The sequence below is a fragment of the Cibotium barometz genome, chromosome 60, assembly GCF_041138505.1.
Source record: "Cibotium barometz isolate CiBa-2024 chromosome 60, ASM4113850v1, whole genome shotgun sequence".
NCBI lineage: Eukaryota > Viridiplantae > Streptophyta > Polypodiopsida > Cyatheales > Cibotiaceae > Cibotium > Cibotium barometz.
In genome coordinates, this window is record NC_141105.1 from 14,236,484 (window position 1) to 14,251,314 (window position 14,831).

General features: G+C 47.6%; 1 protein-coding gene across 3 annotated transcripts in view; it reads right to left on the minus strand.

Annotated features, from left to right (window-relative positions):
- The window catches only part of LOC147605018 (uncharacterized), a 75,334-nt gene that overhangs the window by 42,912 nt on the left and 17,591 nt on the right, over positions 1–14,831 (minus strand). For all 3 annotated transcript variants that reach the window (XM_086794388.1, XM_086794389.1, XM_086794390.1), the window contains exons 9-10: positions 2,408–2,498; positions 2,130–2,178 (exon numbers count right to left, since the gene is read on the minus strand). In XM_086794388.1, the coding sequence (XP_086650514.1) occupies positions 2,130–2,178; positions 2,408–2,498 (140 nt within the window). The remainder of the gene's footprint in view (positions 1–2,129; positions 2,179–2,407; positions 2,499–14,831) is intronic.

The following is a 14,831-nucleotide window of genomic DNA, read 5'->3' on the forward strand; positions in this document are numbered from 1 at the left end:
TCCCCTTGTTGATCTCTCACGGAAGGAGATCAACTACATCTTCCGCTTGGATCTAACCTGGCTTTGGGCATGGATATCTCCGATTGAGCTTTCCCCAATGCTCCAATCTTACAAACAGCATTTCTTGAGGGTCATTGTGGACGGAGTCATCAGAGGCCTGATTATCTCCATAGATAAATGTCTCAAGCCATGAGGATTGCCATTGGTCAGCTGAGGGTGTCGTTGTATTGCCTTCGGATTAAGACGGGGAGAGCACAGCGTATTTTACGGGCAAGACGGTTACCCAAGCTATGTAGCACGAGGGAGACAAAGTTAGAGGAGCATTACATACTTAGATGCCCATTCTACTATGAGATATGTGGATGCTACCACTGTCTCTTGAGGCGGAGATTTGGGCCCCTGTCACACAGATGATGCATTACAGAGATCAGAGATGTCTTGGACTATACCTATTAGAGCTAAAGCACCACAGAGACAAACTCTCTCTCTCTCTCCAAGTATTGCTGCACAAGTATTGCTTACAACCACACCCACTATTTTGGGGGCATTCATCACTCGACTCTTCAAACAGAGAGGAGCTTGAGTCACATTATGCCACACACTAGCTTGCTAGTTTTACCCTTCATAGTAACAGAAGGAGATTTTTTTTTTGTCTTGCACTAGTTTGTTGGTCCCATGGGTCATATTTGGCCCCCAGTGGACAATAATACAATCTTCATCTTCATCTCTCTCTTGTAGAGAATGCACTCTTCCAGACAGTCACATACCTCCATCGCATCAATCACATGGATCCCCACACATACCCGAAGCTTGCCCTAGAGTCCTCGAGACAACTAGCACTCAAGGGCCACCCTGGAGTATGGTATGCCGAGTTTCTAATTGGTTCTCAAGATATGGGCTCCGCATGGACCGCCTCCCACCCCTTCAATATAGTTTGGACTCCCCTTTTCTCTGGTTCTCTCATGAGGATACCAACCGGATTATCCAGTCAGATCTTCTCAACCTCTACACCCACTGCACATGGATCACACCTTCGGAGCTCCCACCAAAGATGCACTTCAACAGAGATCACCCCTCACGCTCACTAAGGATGGATTCATCCAACAGCCGGGCTACTTGAGTGTTCACATGTCCCATGCCATGCGGATTGTGATTGGCCAAATATGGGTTTCATCCCACTGCCTCAAAGTGGAGACAAGAAGGGTTAAGCGCGTGTTCAGAGCTAGGGAGCTCATAGAGAGACCCAAGGAGGAGAGGATCTGCCGATTACGCCACACAGAGGGGAGCATTGCATATGTCACTGCCCAGTATACTATGAGATCCGCAAGAGGTTTCACTGTCTATTTCATGAGAGATTTGGCCCACTCTGAAAGATCATTGACTTCCCGAACCAGCGTTGTCTAGGGCTCTTCCTGCTCGAGCTCTGCAGACACATGGACAATTTCTTAAGAGATTTTCGGCCCCAACTACCCCTCCCTTGCCAACAACCATCACCAACTTCTTCCGGACCCAAGAGGAGGACACCCATACAACCATCACCAACTTCTTCCGGACCCAAGGGGAGGACACCCATACAACGGATCCCACCTCGGGCTACTCCGAATCCACCTCACCCAAGAGGAGTTATCTCGGATCGGGCCTCCACATTCCAGCGTGGCCAACGCCCTCGGTCCCGTGGACATCGGCCACGACCCCCTCATCGGCTACAGATCCACGACATGCTCCATGACATCGAGCTACCTATCCATGTAACGTAGCTGAGGGAGACCTCTCGGCCATACTCATTAGCCCCATGCTTGATATTTTGGAGAGTGGTATACTATCTAATGGGGGCTGATACTCCTCTCATGTTTCATGTTGCTGTTTTTCCATGATGAGATTTCCATGGACAGTTTTGTATCACTCCAGTGAGAGAGTTTTGTTCAATTTCTATTTTATTTTCCATTCCATGATGAGATATGCCATGCACATTATTGTATCACTTAGGTCTCATATGCCCATTGGATCTTTAGTAGACGTTTAATATATCTTTCTTTCTTTCTCTCTCACACGCACACACGCGCGCGCATACATGCATGCACAAAACACTGCTTGATCTCATGAGCAGTAATCTAAACAAGATAACTCACTTGGTTGTTAATTGAAGTGCTTCAAAACTGGAGACCCGTCGAAGCGTTGCTGATGACAAACAATTCAGCCAAGAACACCATCAAAATGACTAACTTTGGCTTTTGATATGTGCATGAGAAGGACGGCTAACAAGTCATATTACTACATAACACAAGCATGAATTAGATAGGAGATTGTGCAGCTTTAATCCTTTCCTAGCCCCAAAACTAACATCATAAATTATCCCCAACACCATAGTTATAGAAAGCCGATTCAATATGACCGATGTTGAGCATACCGTGGTCTTTTAGACGCGTCGCCACATCTTGAATTGCCAGAAAGATTTCAGGAGTGAATATATAGACACCACAGTTGATCCATTCACTCACCTAAAAAGCAAGAAGCAACCAACCGTCAATTGTTTCCAACCTCCCTCCCAAAAAAAAAGCACACACACACACGTGTGTTTGCAATCCAAAAACTTCAAAGAAAAGACTTCAAGGTAGCTAGCAGCATCACATAGGGCAAAATAGATTAGCCCCACATGTCTCAAATAATAAGCCACATAACATATAATACCCTAGATGCTACAATAAACTTTAGAAGGAAAACCAGATTATCCATCGAAATGATCACATTTAAGCCATGCCCCACATTTTTCTAAACTCAAACAAGATTACAAGAGACAAGGCTACCAACTTGCCTTGCTAGGTTAACATAAAATCACAACCAAAGTAAGAGCCAATCCCCTACTGATAGGAAGCCTAAACCTCGTATAATGAGGTGGATTGCATCACATACTTTGGGGCCATAAAGTTACTTTTCTTTTTACCCTGATTAAAGAAAGCTTTTTGTGTGATGCCTATGGCCACCATGGTATATCAGTCTAATTAAGCATGATGGCATCCCCAACAGGTAAAGTGTCGATGCTAACCACATATTGGTTAACACATTACGACGACAACTATGCCCGCACACTTATGTAATGGGCGTTGGCACTATATATTATAAATCCCATCATTTGATGAGGGAAACAGCCTAAAGACGCTCCCAAGTATTAACCTTCAAAGGACAGACAAGAGGATCTTGGTCAGTTGGCCAATCCATAGAGAAAATCCTTGTAACTACGTTTTGAGCGCCTTAGGTCACTTACTCCCAGGCGGCCTAGTGGAAAAAAGCTTGGAACTATAAAAGCCAATTTCTCTTGTTTGTAACGCATTCTCCCATTTGTGCAATAGAAGTGGAGTGTTCTCTCTCTCCCTCTCTCTTGCAACTCTAATCTAGCATGTATGGTGTGCTTAGGGTTAGGATTTGGGAGTGATTAGTGCTAATCACTTGTTCTCTCTTATTTCCTCTCTCTCTCTCTCTCTTCCTTGAGTGATTAGGCTAACCTACGCGATCCTCTTCCGCGGAGATCCCACACAATCTTTGTGAGAGAGCACCCGTTGGATTAGAGCAACCTCCTCGGTGTGACAACGAGTACGAGAGGATGACGGTGACGAGCGGCTACGGTGGAGCTCACCCGTAGGATTAGAGCAACCTCCTCGGTGTGACAACGAGTACGAGAGGATGATGGTGACGAGCAGCTACCGTGGAGCTCTTGAGCCATGCTCGAGCTCCGTGGATAGGCAACTTCCCACGACACGTTAGGATAGGGTTTCCTTAACAGCTTTGGCACCACTGCCGAGGAGCGCCATCCGCTACTTGTCTACATCTTTGATTCGAATCCAATGGAGCCTCCATTTTCCAGTGCTAGGTAAGCTCTTTGGCATGCGGTTTTTTGATATTTTGCATGGTTTTCGTCGATGTTTTTGTTATGATTCATGTATATCTTTGTGTTTAGAGTAGGATTACTACTTGTTTGAGTAAAAAAATTGAGACTCGAGTGATTAGAGAGCCTAATCAAGAGGGTGTTTACTTAAACCTAGACTATTTTTGTTAATTTTTAGCTTAATCTTGTTTCTTTTGCTTAATTCCTTTGCATAAATAGGTTAGCATTGTTAAATAGAACATTAATCCATCAAAAAATCTAAAAAAAAAACTTAAACTATTTCTTAATTTTTACTAATTATCACTAATCTATTGGTTAGTGTGATTAGTGGACTTAAAAAGAGCAAAAAATCAAAAAATTGAGCCTAATTGCTTGTAATTAGACTATTCTACACACTTGCCTTGATCCAAATCTATGTTTAGTCCACTCCAATTAGGTCTTAATTAGCAAGAATTAGTACTAATTTAGTCTCTTTTGTATATTTTTCTCTTTTGAGTAGATTATTTAGAGACCTAATTAGTGAAATTATTTAGGGATAATCACATCTTTAGATTAACCTAAACATTGCTAATCCACCTATCAAATTCCCATGCTTAAACTCCTCATCAATTAGGAGTAATTTAAGGACAAAAAAGAGAGTTAAGAAATGATTAACAGTGAGATTGAGAAGATTAATCATTAGTTAGGTTAGAGTGCCTCTAAATTAGTAGAAATCCACTAATTTAGAGGTAGCCTCTAACTTTAGCCCTTTCCCACCTACCTAGCATTAATGAGGGGGTCTTAGTTGTCTCCCACTCACTTCCCTCCGAATTTGAAATTCAAATTCAAATTTCAAATTTCAAATTCACATTCCAATTTGCCACGGTCGTTCCACACTTGTAAGCGTACGGCCGTACCCAAAAAAAAAACTTTTTTTCGAAAAAGTTTTTTTATTTTGTCACAACCGTTCCACACTTACCACGGTCGTACCAACCTAAAGCCACAAACATACGCTTGTAAGCATACAGCTGTACCAAAAAAATTAAAATTTGCCATGACCGTACCAACCTAAAGCCATAGGCGTACGCTTGTAAGCATACGGCCGTACCAACCAAAAAAAAAAATCCCGAAAAAAAAACGCCACGGCCGTTCCACACTTGCCACAGCCGTACAAACTTAAAGCCACAGGCGTACACTTGTAAGAGTACAGTTGTACCCAAAAAACAAAAAAATAATAAAATTTTTAAAATTTACAAATCTTTAGAGGTGCTTTTAGTCTACCTCCCCGACTCACTAGGGTCGTTTTTACACGCATAAAACGTCTCAAAAGACCACTTTTAACCTTAAGAGTGCGTTCACATGCAAGACAAAAGTGAGCTAAAACTCCTATTTTGGGCCCGCGTGCACACCTTTGAACCTTTTCTAATCTTTCCTACACAACTTGGATACCTTTTGGTCATGGTTGCATGCCCCCGATGCCTCTCTTCCATTCGACAGCACTCCAACCCCAATTGCATATTCACATGTGGTCGTCACGTCGCACATGTTTGGCCGGGAGAACGAAACGATCTTTGAAGAGCCCTCATCTAGTGGGGACCCTCTATACATGCACCCCGGCGTGGATAGACGCCCGCGCATACTCACGTACCTCCTTCCCTATCCACCACGGATCTATTCCCACCCCCCACCCTTGCACCATCTCCCCTTGCGCCACAACTTGACATTCCAAGCTTAGCACAAGCTCTAGGAAGGGGAGTGTCACAACACTTGCACCCACAAACATCACATACAAAACCTATGTGGATGAAAATTTTCAAACTTCTGTCGAAATTCCACGCAGTTGGAGACCCCGTATACCACATCGAGGTCTTTAACCAAATCTGTCATGCATTTGAAATTTTCAACGATGCAACCTAAGTCCATCTCCTTGGACTCAGCCTTGAAGGCAAGGCTGTATACTGGTTCCAATCCTTCGACCCTCGGCACAAGGACGCTTTCAAAGCAATGAGAGAGACCTTCATTCTCGGATTTGCACCCTACGGGCCTAAATGGAGCCCCGTCATCCAATTGTTTCAATTGGAACAAAAACCCGAGGAAACATTACGCGACTACATCGCTCACATCAAGTACCTTGATTCCGTTACGAAGAGAAGGACAAATTGAGTGATAAGCAATTAATGGACCGTTTCCCCTTGGGCTTGCACAATCCAAGGCTTCACGACCACATGTTGGTCAAGGACCCCTCCACCTTTGATCGGGCCTACAAATGGGCAATCTTTCTCGATGACAACATGCGAGAAAGTTATTCCACGCAATTGGCCACCGCGCCAATGCCAAACCCAAGCTTATTAGTAACATTACCTTCCTCTTCTCCCGGGCCCCAAGCCTTACTTGTGGCACCACCCCAAACTACCTACTTACACACAGTGCCACCATGACCTTCTCCGGTACCAATCGTTCCATTCCAACCGTTACCTCTCCAGGCAAATCCTATTGCTCATGGAAAGCTCCCTACCAGGTCCATTGCTAAACCTGTGGAGCCCATGCACTCCGCTATCCTCGAGGCACCCTAACACCTCATCTCCCTTTGCCGGTGCCTCACATGGACCCTAAACCACTTATGCACACTATAGGTGCACCGTGCACCCACAGGGAAACCACCTCTTCTGTGTTTCCACTGCCATGGAAACCATAGAGTGGTTGAATGCCCTCAAAAGAAACGTCTGCCAATGTAACTACAATGTCATGGCTGTGGAATTGACTATTACTTCAAAGATTACCCTTTGCAATCAATTTCTCACTCCACAGTCGAAGGCATGCCATCCCTCAACGTGTTAAGCATTCAACATGGGAAGATTTCGACTGTCTCATTGAATGTCGTCACACAGTTGCAAGCCAAGCTAAAGAAGGCCACATCCCAAAATGACGGGCTATTCCAGATGGATCCCCTGTCACCTCTAGACACTCACCACCCAGCTATCATCTCTACTACATACGGCCGCCACCCGCAGCTTCCCCCATCATACACACATTGCACAGACAAATAGATCTGGGAGCGTGCCCCAGAATCGGTGGTTATCAATCTTATTTGGATTCACTTGGCAATGTGGAAGGATAATCCACATTGAATAAACAACTTCATCAACTACCTCGTTGCCTCTTTCATGGCAGCCTTTTGCATCCCTGCTTGCACATGTCCTTTCTTGAACATTGGAATACTAGTTCTTTTGGCTCGAGGTGCCGAGCTAGAACCACCTGCAACATCACTTGCAACCTCACCACTGGTATCTTCCTCTTTGATACTGTGAGTCCTCTTGAAGACACTTTGACGTGCTTCAAGCTCTCCCTCAAACCTGTACGAAACGTGTTTCTATGCAACTGTGATACAGAGTGAGCATCTTATTTATGCAGCTGACACACTGGGACCCTTTGTTGCTCACCTCTTTAATAGGGCACTAGTGGAGGGCCTACCAACTGAGTGGACTATGCACACCATCGTGCCTCTCCACAAAGCGGGAGACATGCTAGACCCCAGCAACTACAGGACTATCATGATTGGTCATACATTGGCCAAACTTTATGGCGCAGTGCTCGAGGCAGAGTTGAGCTCATATGCAGCGAAGGAGGGACTGCGAACACTAGGGCAGGCTGGATTCCGACGAGCTTTCTCCACTATTGACCATATATTCACTCTGAGATGTCTAATTGGCCAAGCTAGGGCGCGGGAGGAGAGATTATACTGTTGCTTTATGGATTTCCGCAAAGCATTTGACACGGTGCCACAAGAGAGACTCTTCCAGCGCCTACAGTCATTGGGGATCCCATCAGAGATGGTTTGGGGCATCTATGCTTTATATGAGCAAGTCCTCGGGCGCATAAGATGCCCCGGGGGGCTATTTGATGTTATTGCTAGCACCATAGGTGTGAAGCAAGGATGCCCACTCTCTCTTACACTATTTGGGCTATACATCGATGAGGTGGCTGACTTCATTGGTCACGGTGGTGGGGACAGGGTAGACATCTCAGGTACCACAGTCCACATTATGCTATATGCAGATGATATTATTCTGGTCTCTGAGTTGCGGATGGGACTACGGCACCATCTCCATGCATTCGATGACTTCTGCACACAGAGGGGGCTTGCAGTGAACCTTGGGAAAACCAAGGCCATGATTTTCCACACCTCAGGGCTGGTTCGTCGACAGGCCATCTTCACACACTAGCACGAGGACAGGTAGAGGTGGTAGACTCATATGTGTACCTGGGGATTACATTTACGACTCCGTCGGGAAGATTTACTATGGCACAGGCAGCCAGGGATAGACTCACACGAGGGTATGTAGCTCTGGCCATGCTAGAGAGAGAATGTCACCAGGCACACTTCCAGGACCCCCGCACGAAGGGGGGGTGGTTTGACACACTAGTCACCCCTGCTTTGATGTATGCTGCAGCAGTATGGGCACCTGGGCTCGCCACCTCCACATGGTCTCAGATAGAGAGGCCTCAGATTCTCATGCTCTCACGGATGATCCGCAGCAAACCCTCCGTCCCACATGACATTGTCCGGACGGAGTTTGTTGCACCTACAATGCTAGTAGAGGCCCTCGATCTGCTTCATACAGAGGATCAGATATATGCCATCAGATCGACTCTCACATAGAGCTTTTGAGGCGTCCACGCAGCTCGCAGAGAGTGGAGATAGGAGATCATGGTATTCGAGGATGATACAATGGCTCACTCAGCATGGTCTCGACATAGATCACCTGCCACCTTTCCAGTATGATATACATGCACCGCACATCCAGCTCTCTCACAGTGAGAGGAACAGAGTCCTTCGGCAGGATTAATGGTAGCGATACACTCAAGAGACTTGGATTACACCCAATCAGCCTCTACCACCCAAGATGCTATACTACAGAGATCAGTTTATGCGTATCTTAGCGGATGGATTCATACAGAGACCTGGATACATGGATGTGTATATGCCTCACAGTGCGCGAGTGGCGATTGGCCAGCTCAGAGTGTCATTACACCAGCTTGAGATTGAGGCAGGTAGGGCAGCTTGGAACCCCAGAGCAGAGAGGATATGCACACTATGCCAGGAGGAGGTTGAGAGTGAGGAACATTATGTATGCATATGCAGAGCATACATTGTCATTAGAGAGAGATACACCACCATCTTCAGTGGACATCCCTCACTCCGCCAGATCATGGAGACCGCAGACCAGCGCAAATTTGGCCAGTTCTTGTTAGAGACACAGCGCCACAAAGAGATACTGATACAGACTCATACCACAAGGAGAGGTGGGCGACAGCTCCAGCTCACTGATTTCTTCGAGAGATGTATCCCAGAGCCTACCCTGACATTGGAGGGGGTTACACTTCAGTGCGCTGCGGACCTCCGAGCCAGACGGAGACCGAGAGCACCAGGCTACCAGACTCCCAGACTACATCAAAGGGAGATCATAGAGATACGGGCTCGACATCAGCACCATAACCAGGAGTGGCTAGCTCACTTACACTCACACCCGGAGATCATGCTCCGAGGTATTTTTGCCTCGCCATCGCCTATGTATCACATATTACACCCCCATTATGGTACTGGTTGGAGCTAGACAGATCTGCATTGCATTCTTGTATACCCTACGCATATAGGTTGCATATTGAGCCTCTAGCAGTAGTGCTCCATCCATCACACCTCCCCACTAGCTCAATACTTTTATACTTTATTTCATGTTCATTTTGTCCTTTTTTTTTTCTCGACATCCAGAAGACATTGATAGTTGTACATTGATTTGTCTCATAGGTCGAGTTCAGCCTCTAGTAGACGTTAATACAGCTCTCTCTCTCTCTCTCTCTCTCTCTCTCTCTCTCTCTCTCCATGGCGTGACATCGCACAAGCCCCCCTCCCTGCTCACGCTGCGCGCTGGTGGTCTCTCTCTGTTCGTACCCACCCGCCGCGCTACGCACCCTTGCTATGCTGCGCCTGGCGCTGCCCTATTCGTGCTGTGCTGCGCCTATTCGTACCCACCTGCCCGAGCTGCCCTGCTCGCGCTGCACACCCTTGCTGTGTTGCACCTGGCACTGCCCTGCTCGCGTTGTGCTGCGCCTGTTCGTACCCACCCGCCCGAGCTGCCCCGCTCGCGCTATGCACCCTTGTTGTGTTGCGCCTAGCCCTACCCTGCTCACGCTGCTGTGCGCCTGTCCTCCATTGAGTACACTGTGTCCACGTGCTTTTTCCCACCCGCCCTTGCTCAGGCCCCCAAGGCAGCAACTAGGGGGAAATAGCCACAATGAACCTACAGGACTTGGAGGCATACATCAAGACAGTGGAGGACAACACCAAGAAGTTACTGGGCGAACAAAAGAAGGTGCTGGACACGGTTCTAAACCAACATGAAAAACAGTCGGAAGGCCTCCGCAAGGAGATACAAGGAAAGAAGAACAAGATTGAAGAACTGACAGCCCAGGTGAACCACCAGGAAGAGGTGATTCAGATGTTGAAAGAGACCCCGCTGCAACAAACAGGAATGCCAGAGGCTGCCCCAATGATAGGAGAACTCCGGGCAGAAATGGAAGCCCTAAAGGCTGCGATCAAGGACCATACAGTGGAGGAAGGGTAACTGAATATTCAGGAGGGTTTAAGGACTGACTTGGAGCAGTTGAAAGCTGTGTGTGATAAGCTGCGGGAAGAACTGCAGACCACTAAGAAAGATTGGGTGGAGGTGGTGAAGAAGCACAAACCCCCACAGAGCATCATACATGAGACTCTCGAGGAGGAGAAACACAGGAAGGATAGGGCCCTCCATGTGTGAGTACGGGGGCTACAGGCGGGGGCTTCCCCCAAGGAGGATGCCATGACGCTTTGCCAGATGCTAGGAGTGGACGGGATTCGCCCCCCCCCTTTGTTGATACATGGAGGGCAGGCAAGGATATGACACGAGAGCGGCTCCCTCATCATTAGATTCCTTGATGCCACCAGCAGACAGGCCTTCTTAGACAGGTGGGCTGCCCTCAAGGGCACACAGGTATACATGGGAGATGCTCTCACTCCAGCACAGGTGGCACACAAGCGTGAGGTGATGGTGATTGTTCATGAGGCCCACAGAGCAGGCAAGTGGGCTATCTACAAAGATGGTAAGAGTCATTATCACTGAGCGCCGTCCCAAATAGGGACACGGGGTCTATGAGACCAAATAAGGACACGGGGTCTATGAGACCAAACACCTGAGGTTGGCAATATGGAACTGCCATGGCATGCTGTGGTCGAATCCAGGAGGCTTGAGCGAGATTTTCACAGGCAGGGATATCATTTTTTATATAGAGACTCATCAAAGCCCTAAGAGGGGCTTACCATACATAGCTGGGTATGAGTGGGAGTCAACTTTTCAAGGCGAGACCCACACATCAGGAGGAGCACGTGGCTCTAGAGGGGTAACTGTCCTTTTTAGATCCCATCTCCGACAGATTCTCAGCGGAAGGACGAGGATGCATGGTATCTTTGGGTGCGGCTACAGCTTAGCAGTGACAAAGTCATCCACATTGCTGTGTGTTATTTTGCACCACGCCACTCCCCTTACGCCGCATAGCATGGCCAATCACCGCACTTACCATTATATGGGGATATCATGGAGTTCTCACAGCTGGGGGAAGTCCTCCTGCTCGGGGATTTCAACGCCAGGATGGGAAGTCAGCAGGTCCCACTACTCGATCTAGACGACCCTATCAGACTACAGGAGCTGGACATCATTGACAGAGGGATGCAGCGATCATCACAGGACCGTGAGGAGGTCACAGTGTATGGGAGATATTTCTTAGAGCTGGGAGCTGCACATAGTCTCGTTATCTATAACGGGATGTCCCGATGGCCCTCCTCCAGCGCCCTCACCTCCTTCCCTCACTCAAAAGGTACTAGCACTGTGGACTACCTTATGGGATCTCCTGCTTTGGCACACCTTCTCCCCAACTTCTCCATTCCGCCACCCCCTTTTGAAGCTGACCATGGCTACCTCTCTTTCACTCTTACCTACACACCACCCGTCCCTCCACCACCACCCCCCATCTCACATTACACTCAGGTCCTTTTTGATCACGAGCTTGACGTTGTTTACTCCAACCACATCTACCACCAACTCCAAGATGTGGAACCTATTGTCCCCCTATCCACCCTCACAGCACCGCTCACCACCATACTCCACACATCCACCACTGCTTCTTTCATCTGCACGCGACGGTCTACCGCGAAGCCACCTTGCGGCTCCATGCCCTAGAACTATTGGTATGATGACGAATGCCGGGCCACACGCTCCCATCTTAAGCATGAGGTACAGATTGGGCAAATCACGAAGCGCTAAGCGCAACCGATTTCTCAATGGCTCACCCAACGCAAGAAACGGGAGTTCTATGCTCGGAAAGAGGATGAGTTATATCGACTTTTCTTAGGGCCGAACTACAAAGAGGCCTGGAGGAAACCCTGAGAACATCGCCCTCCCACACCTATCACCTACCCAGACTGGCACTCCTATGCATGCTCCCTCTATCATATCCCCCATTAGCCACCCCTACCCCCACCACCTACACCTTCTTCACTAACGGCATGGTCCTCAAGGCCATTCGTAGACTACGCAATGGGCGAGCCCAGGATCATAAGGGACTCACTGTCGAGAACATCTCGCATGTCGATGATACCCTAGCGCCCCTACTAGCCTACATGTTCAATAGAGCCCTTTGTGAAGGATTTCCACCCTCTTGGCCCACCAACACCAGCACCCCCATCCTCAAAGCCGGAGATCCACTTGATCCTAATGACGCGCGCCCGACGCCCTCGACCCCCCCCGTCAGCCACGATCACCTCATCGGCTCTAGATCCACGACATGCTCCACTGCCATCGAGCTACCTTTCCACGTGACAGATAAGGGACCTCTTGGCCATACTCATCAGCCCCATGCTTGATATTTTGGAGAGTGGTATACCATCTACTCAGAGCCGATGTTGCTCTCATGTTTCTATGTTCTTGGTATTCCATGATGAGTTTCCATGGATAGTTTTGTATCACCCCAGTGAGATAGCTATGTTTATGTTTTCTTTCTGTTTTATTTTCCATTCCATGATGAGATATGCCGTGGACATTATTGTATCACTTTGGTCTCATAGGCACATTGGCCAGTTCTTGCTAGAGAGACAACGCCACAGAGAGACGCTGATACGGACTCATACCACAGGGAGAGGTGGGCGACAGCTCCAGCTCCAGCTCGCTGATTTCTTCCAGAGATCTATCCCAGTGCCTACCCTGACAAAGGAGGGGGTTACACTTCAGCGCGTTGCGGACCTCCGAGCCAGACGGAGACCGAGAGCACCAGGCTACCAGACTCCCAGACTACATCAGAGGGAGATCACATGTCACAATTGTGACCAACTCTCTTAATCTCTCCTTAATTACTCCTTAATCCCTAGGACATGTCACATCGTTACACATGGGTCGCTATCAAAGGACATGTCTATTCATTAATAGACACACCCCTAAGTCCAAAGGACATAACCATTGATTCAAGAGCCACACCCCTTTCCAGGGATGTGTCTCTTCACTTGTACCCTTTCGGCCTCTATTTAAGAAAGGTCTCTATCTCAATGCAAACAACTCAGTCTTTCTTGCAATATTTGTCTTATGTTCATTAATTAAGTCTTAATCATGTTAATAAAGCTATAAAAGCTTTACAGTGGTGTCAGAGCAAACTTTTTCTACCCTGTGTTATGCCCAAATCCTAACCCTAAAATCAATCCTAACCCTAACCCTAAAATTAGCCCGCCCAAACCTTAAAATTGGGTGTAGCAAGTGTTGAATGGAAGAGCAGGAGAGAATGCCCCATAATCCAATTCAGCCCCCAACTCCCAATTTTTACTGATTAAGTTTGGGCCAACCATATGCACGACACTCTTGAGTAAAGGACATAAAAACAAAAAAAAAAGCCTTCAATCAGGATGCTTACCTCTTCAGGCGGCACCCCTTCATGAACAGGCACCCCTCCCAAGAACAGTCGCACCCCTTCGTGGAAATTTCCCTAAACGGCTGCCATTGAGAAGCGCCGTTTGGTTGCTTATTTTTTTATTTTAAAAAAAAAGGGCCAATCCTACATTATTAATTACCCAACGGTTATGACCCTTAGGCTTTAATGCCACGTCTACGAGCATTTAAAAAAAAAAAACTCACCTTACAGGCCCCTATGAAACGGCGCCACCTGCTGAGCAGTTTTGGCTTGCACCCGCCGCCATCCTGCACAAGGTTAACATATCAGAAACCCGCCATTTCATTCTTTTGCGGGCTCTCCACTCCTTCGGGGCCAATATCACTTTTTACGGTTCAAGAGCACCTCTCAGATCACGTGGACACACATTACCCTCTTCTCTGATGGCTTATGGCAGAGGAAACCTATGATTTCAATTATTTACAGGATACACCCTCTCAGTCCATAGTGCCCTCTCCTACCCGTGTTTCTCCACTGGTCTCAGCCCTTGTTCCAGTGAGTGTGCCCTCCTTTTTCCAGCCCACTCATTACCGCATTCAAATAGCCACACCGACTTCTCACATCCGAGAATTCGACGTGTTGGTGATCCGTGTTCGTACTTCTACACAGGATCTGGACCATTACTATTTTATACTCAGGCGTCATCCTTATCTGGGTGCTATCCTCCCTGAGTGTAGCATCATTTTTCACGAATATTGCACCTATTCTAAGGACGTTTATCCATCTTCATTCACGGTGCGCCCTCTACACCAGAATATACACCCTTGACACCAGTAGCTGCCCCTACCCCTGTACCTTCTTCTTTAGTAGCAGACTCTCGTGCGAGCCCAGTCCCATAGGATCGCCCTTACTATACAGGATGGTCTATAGCCGCTTCACCAGTACGTAGCCTCTCCTCTCGGGATTTCCAAATGCCACACCCTCCAGTCGATGGTTCTTACTAGAACCC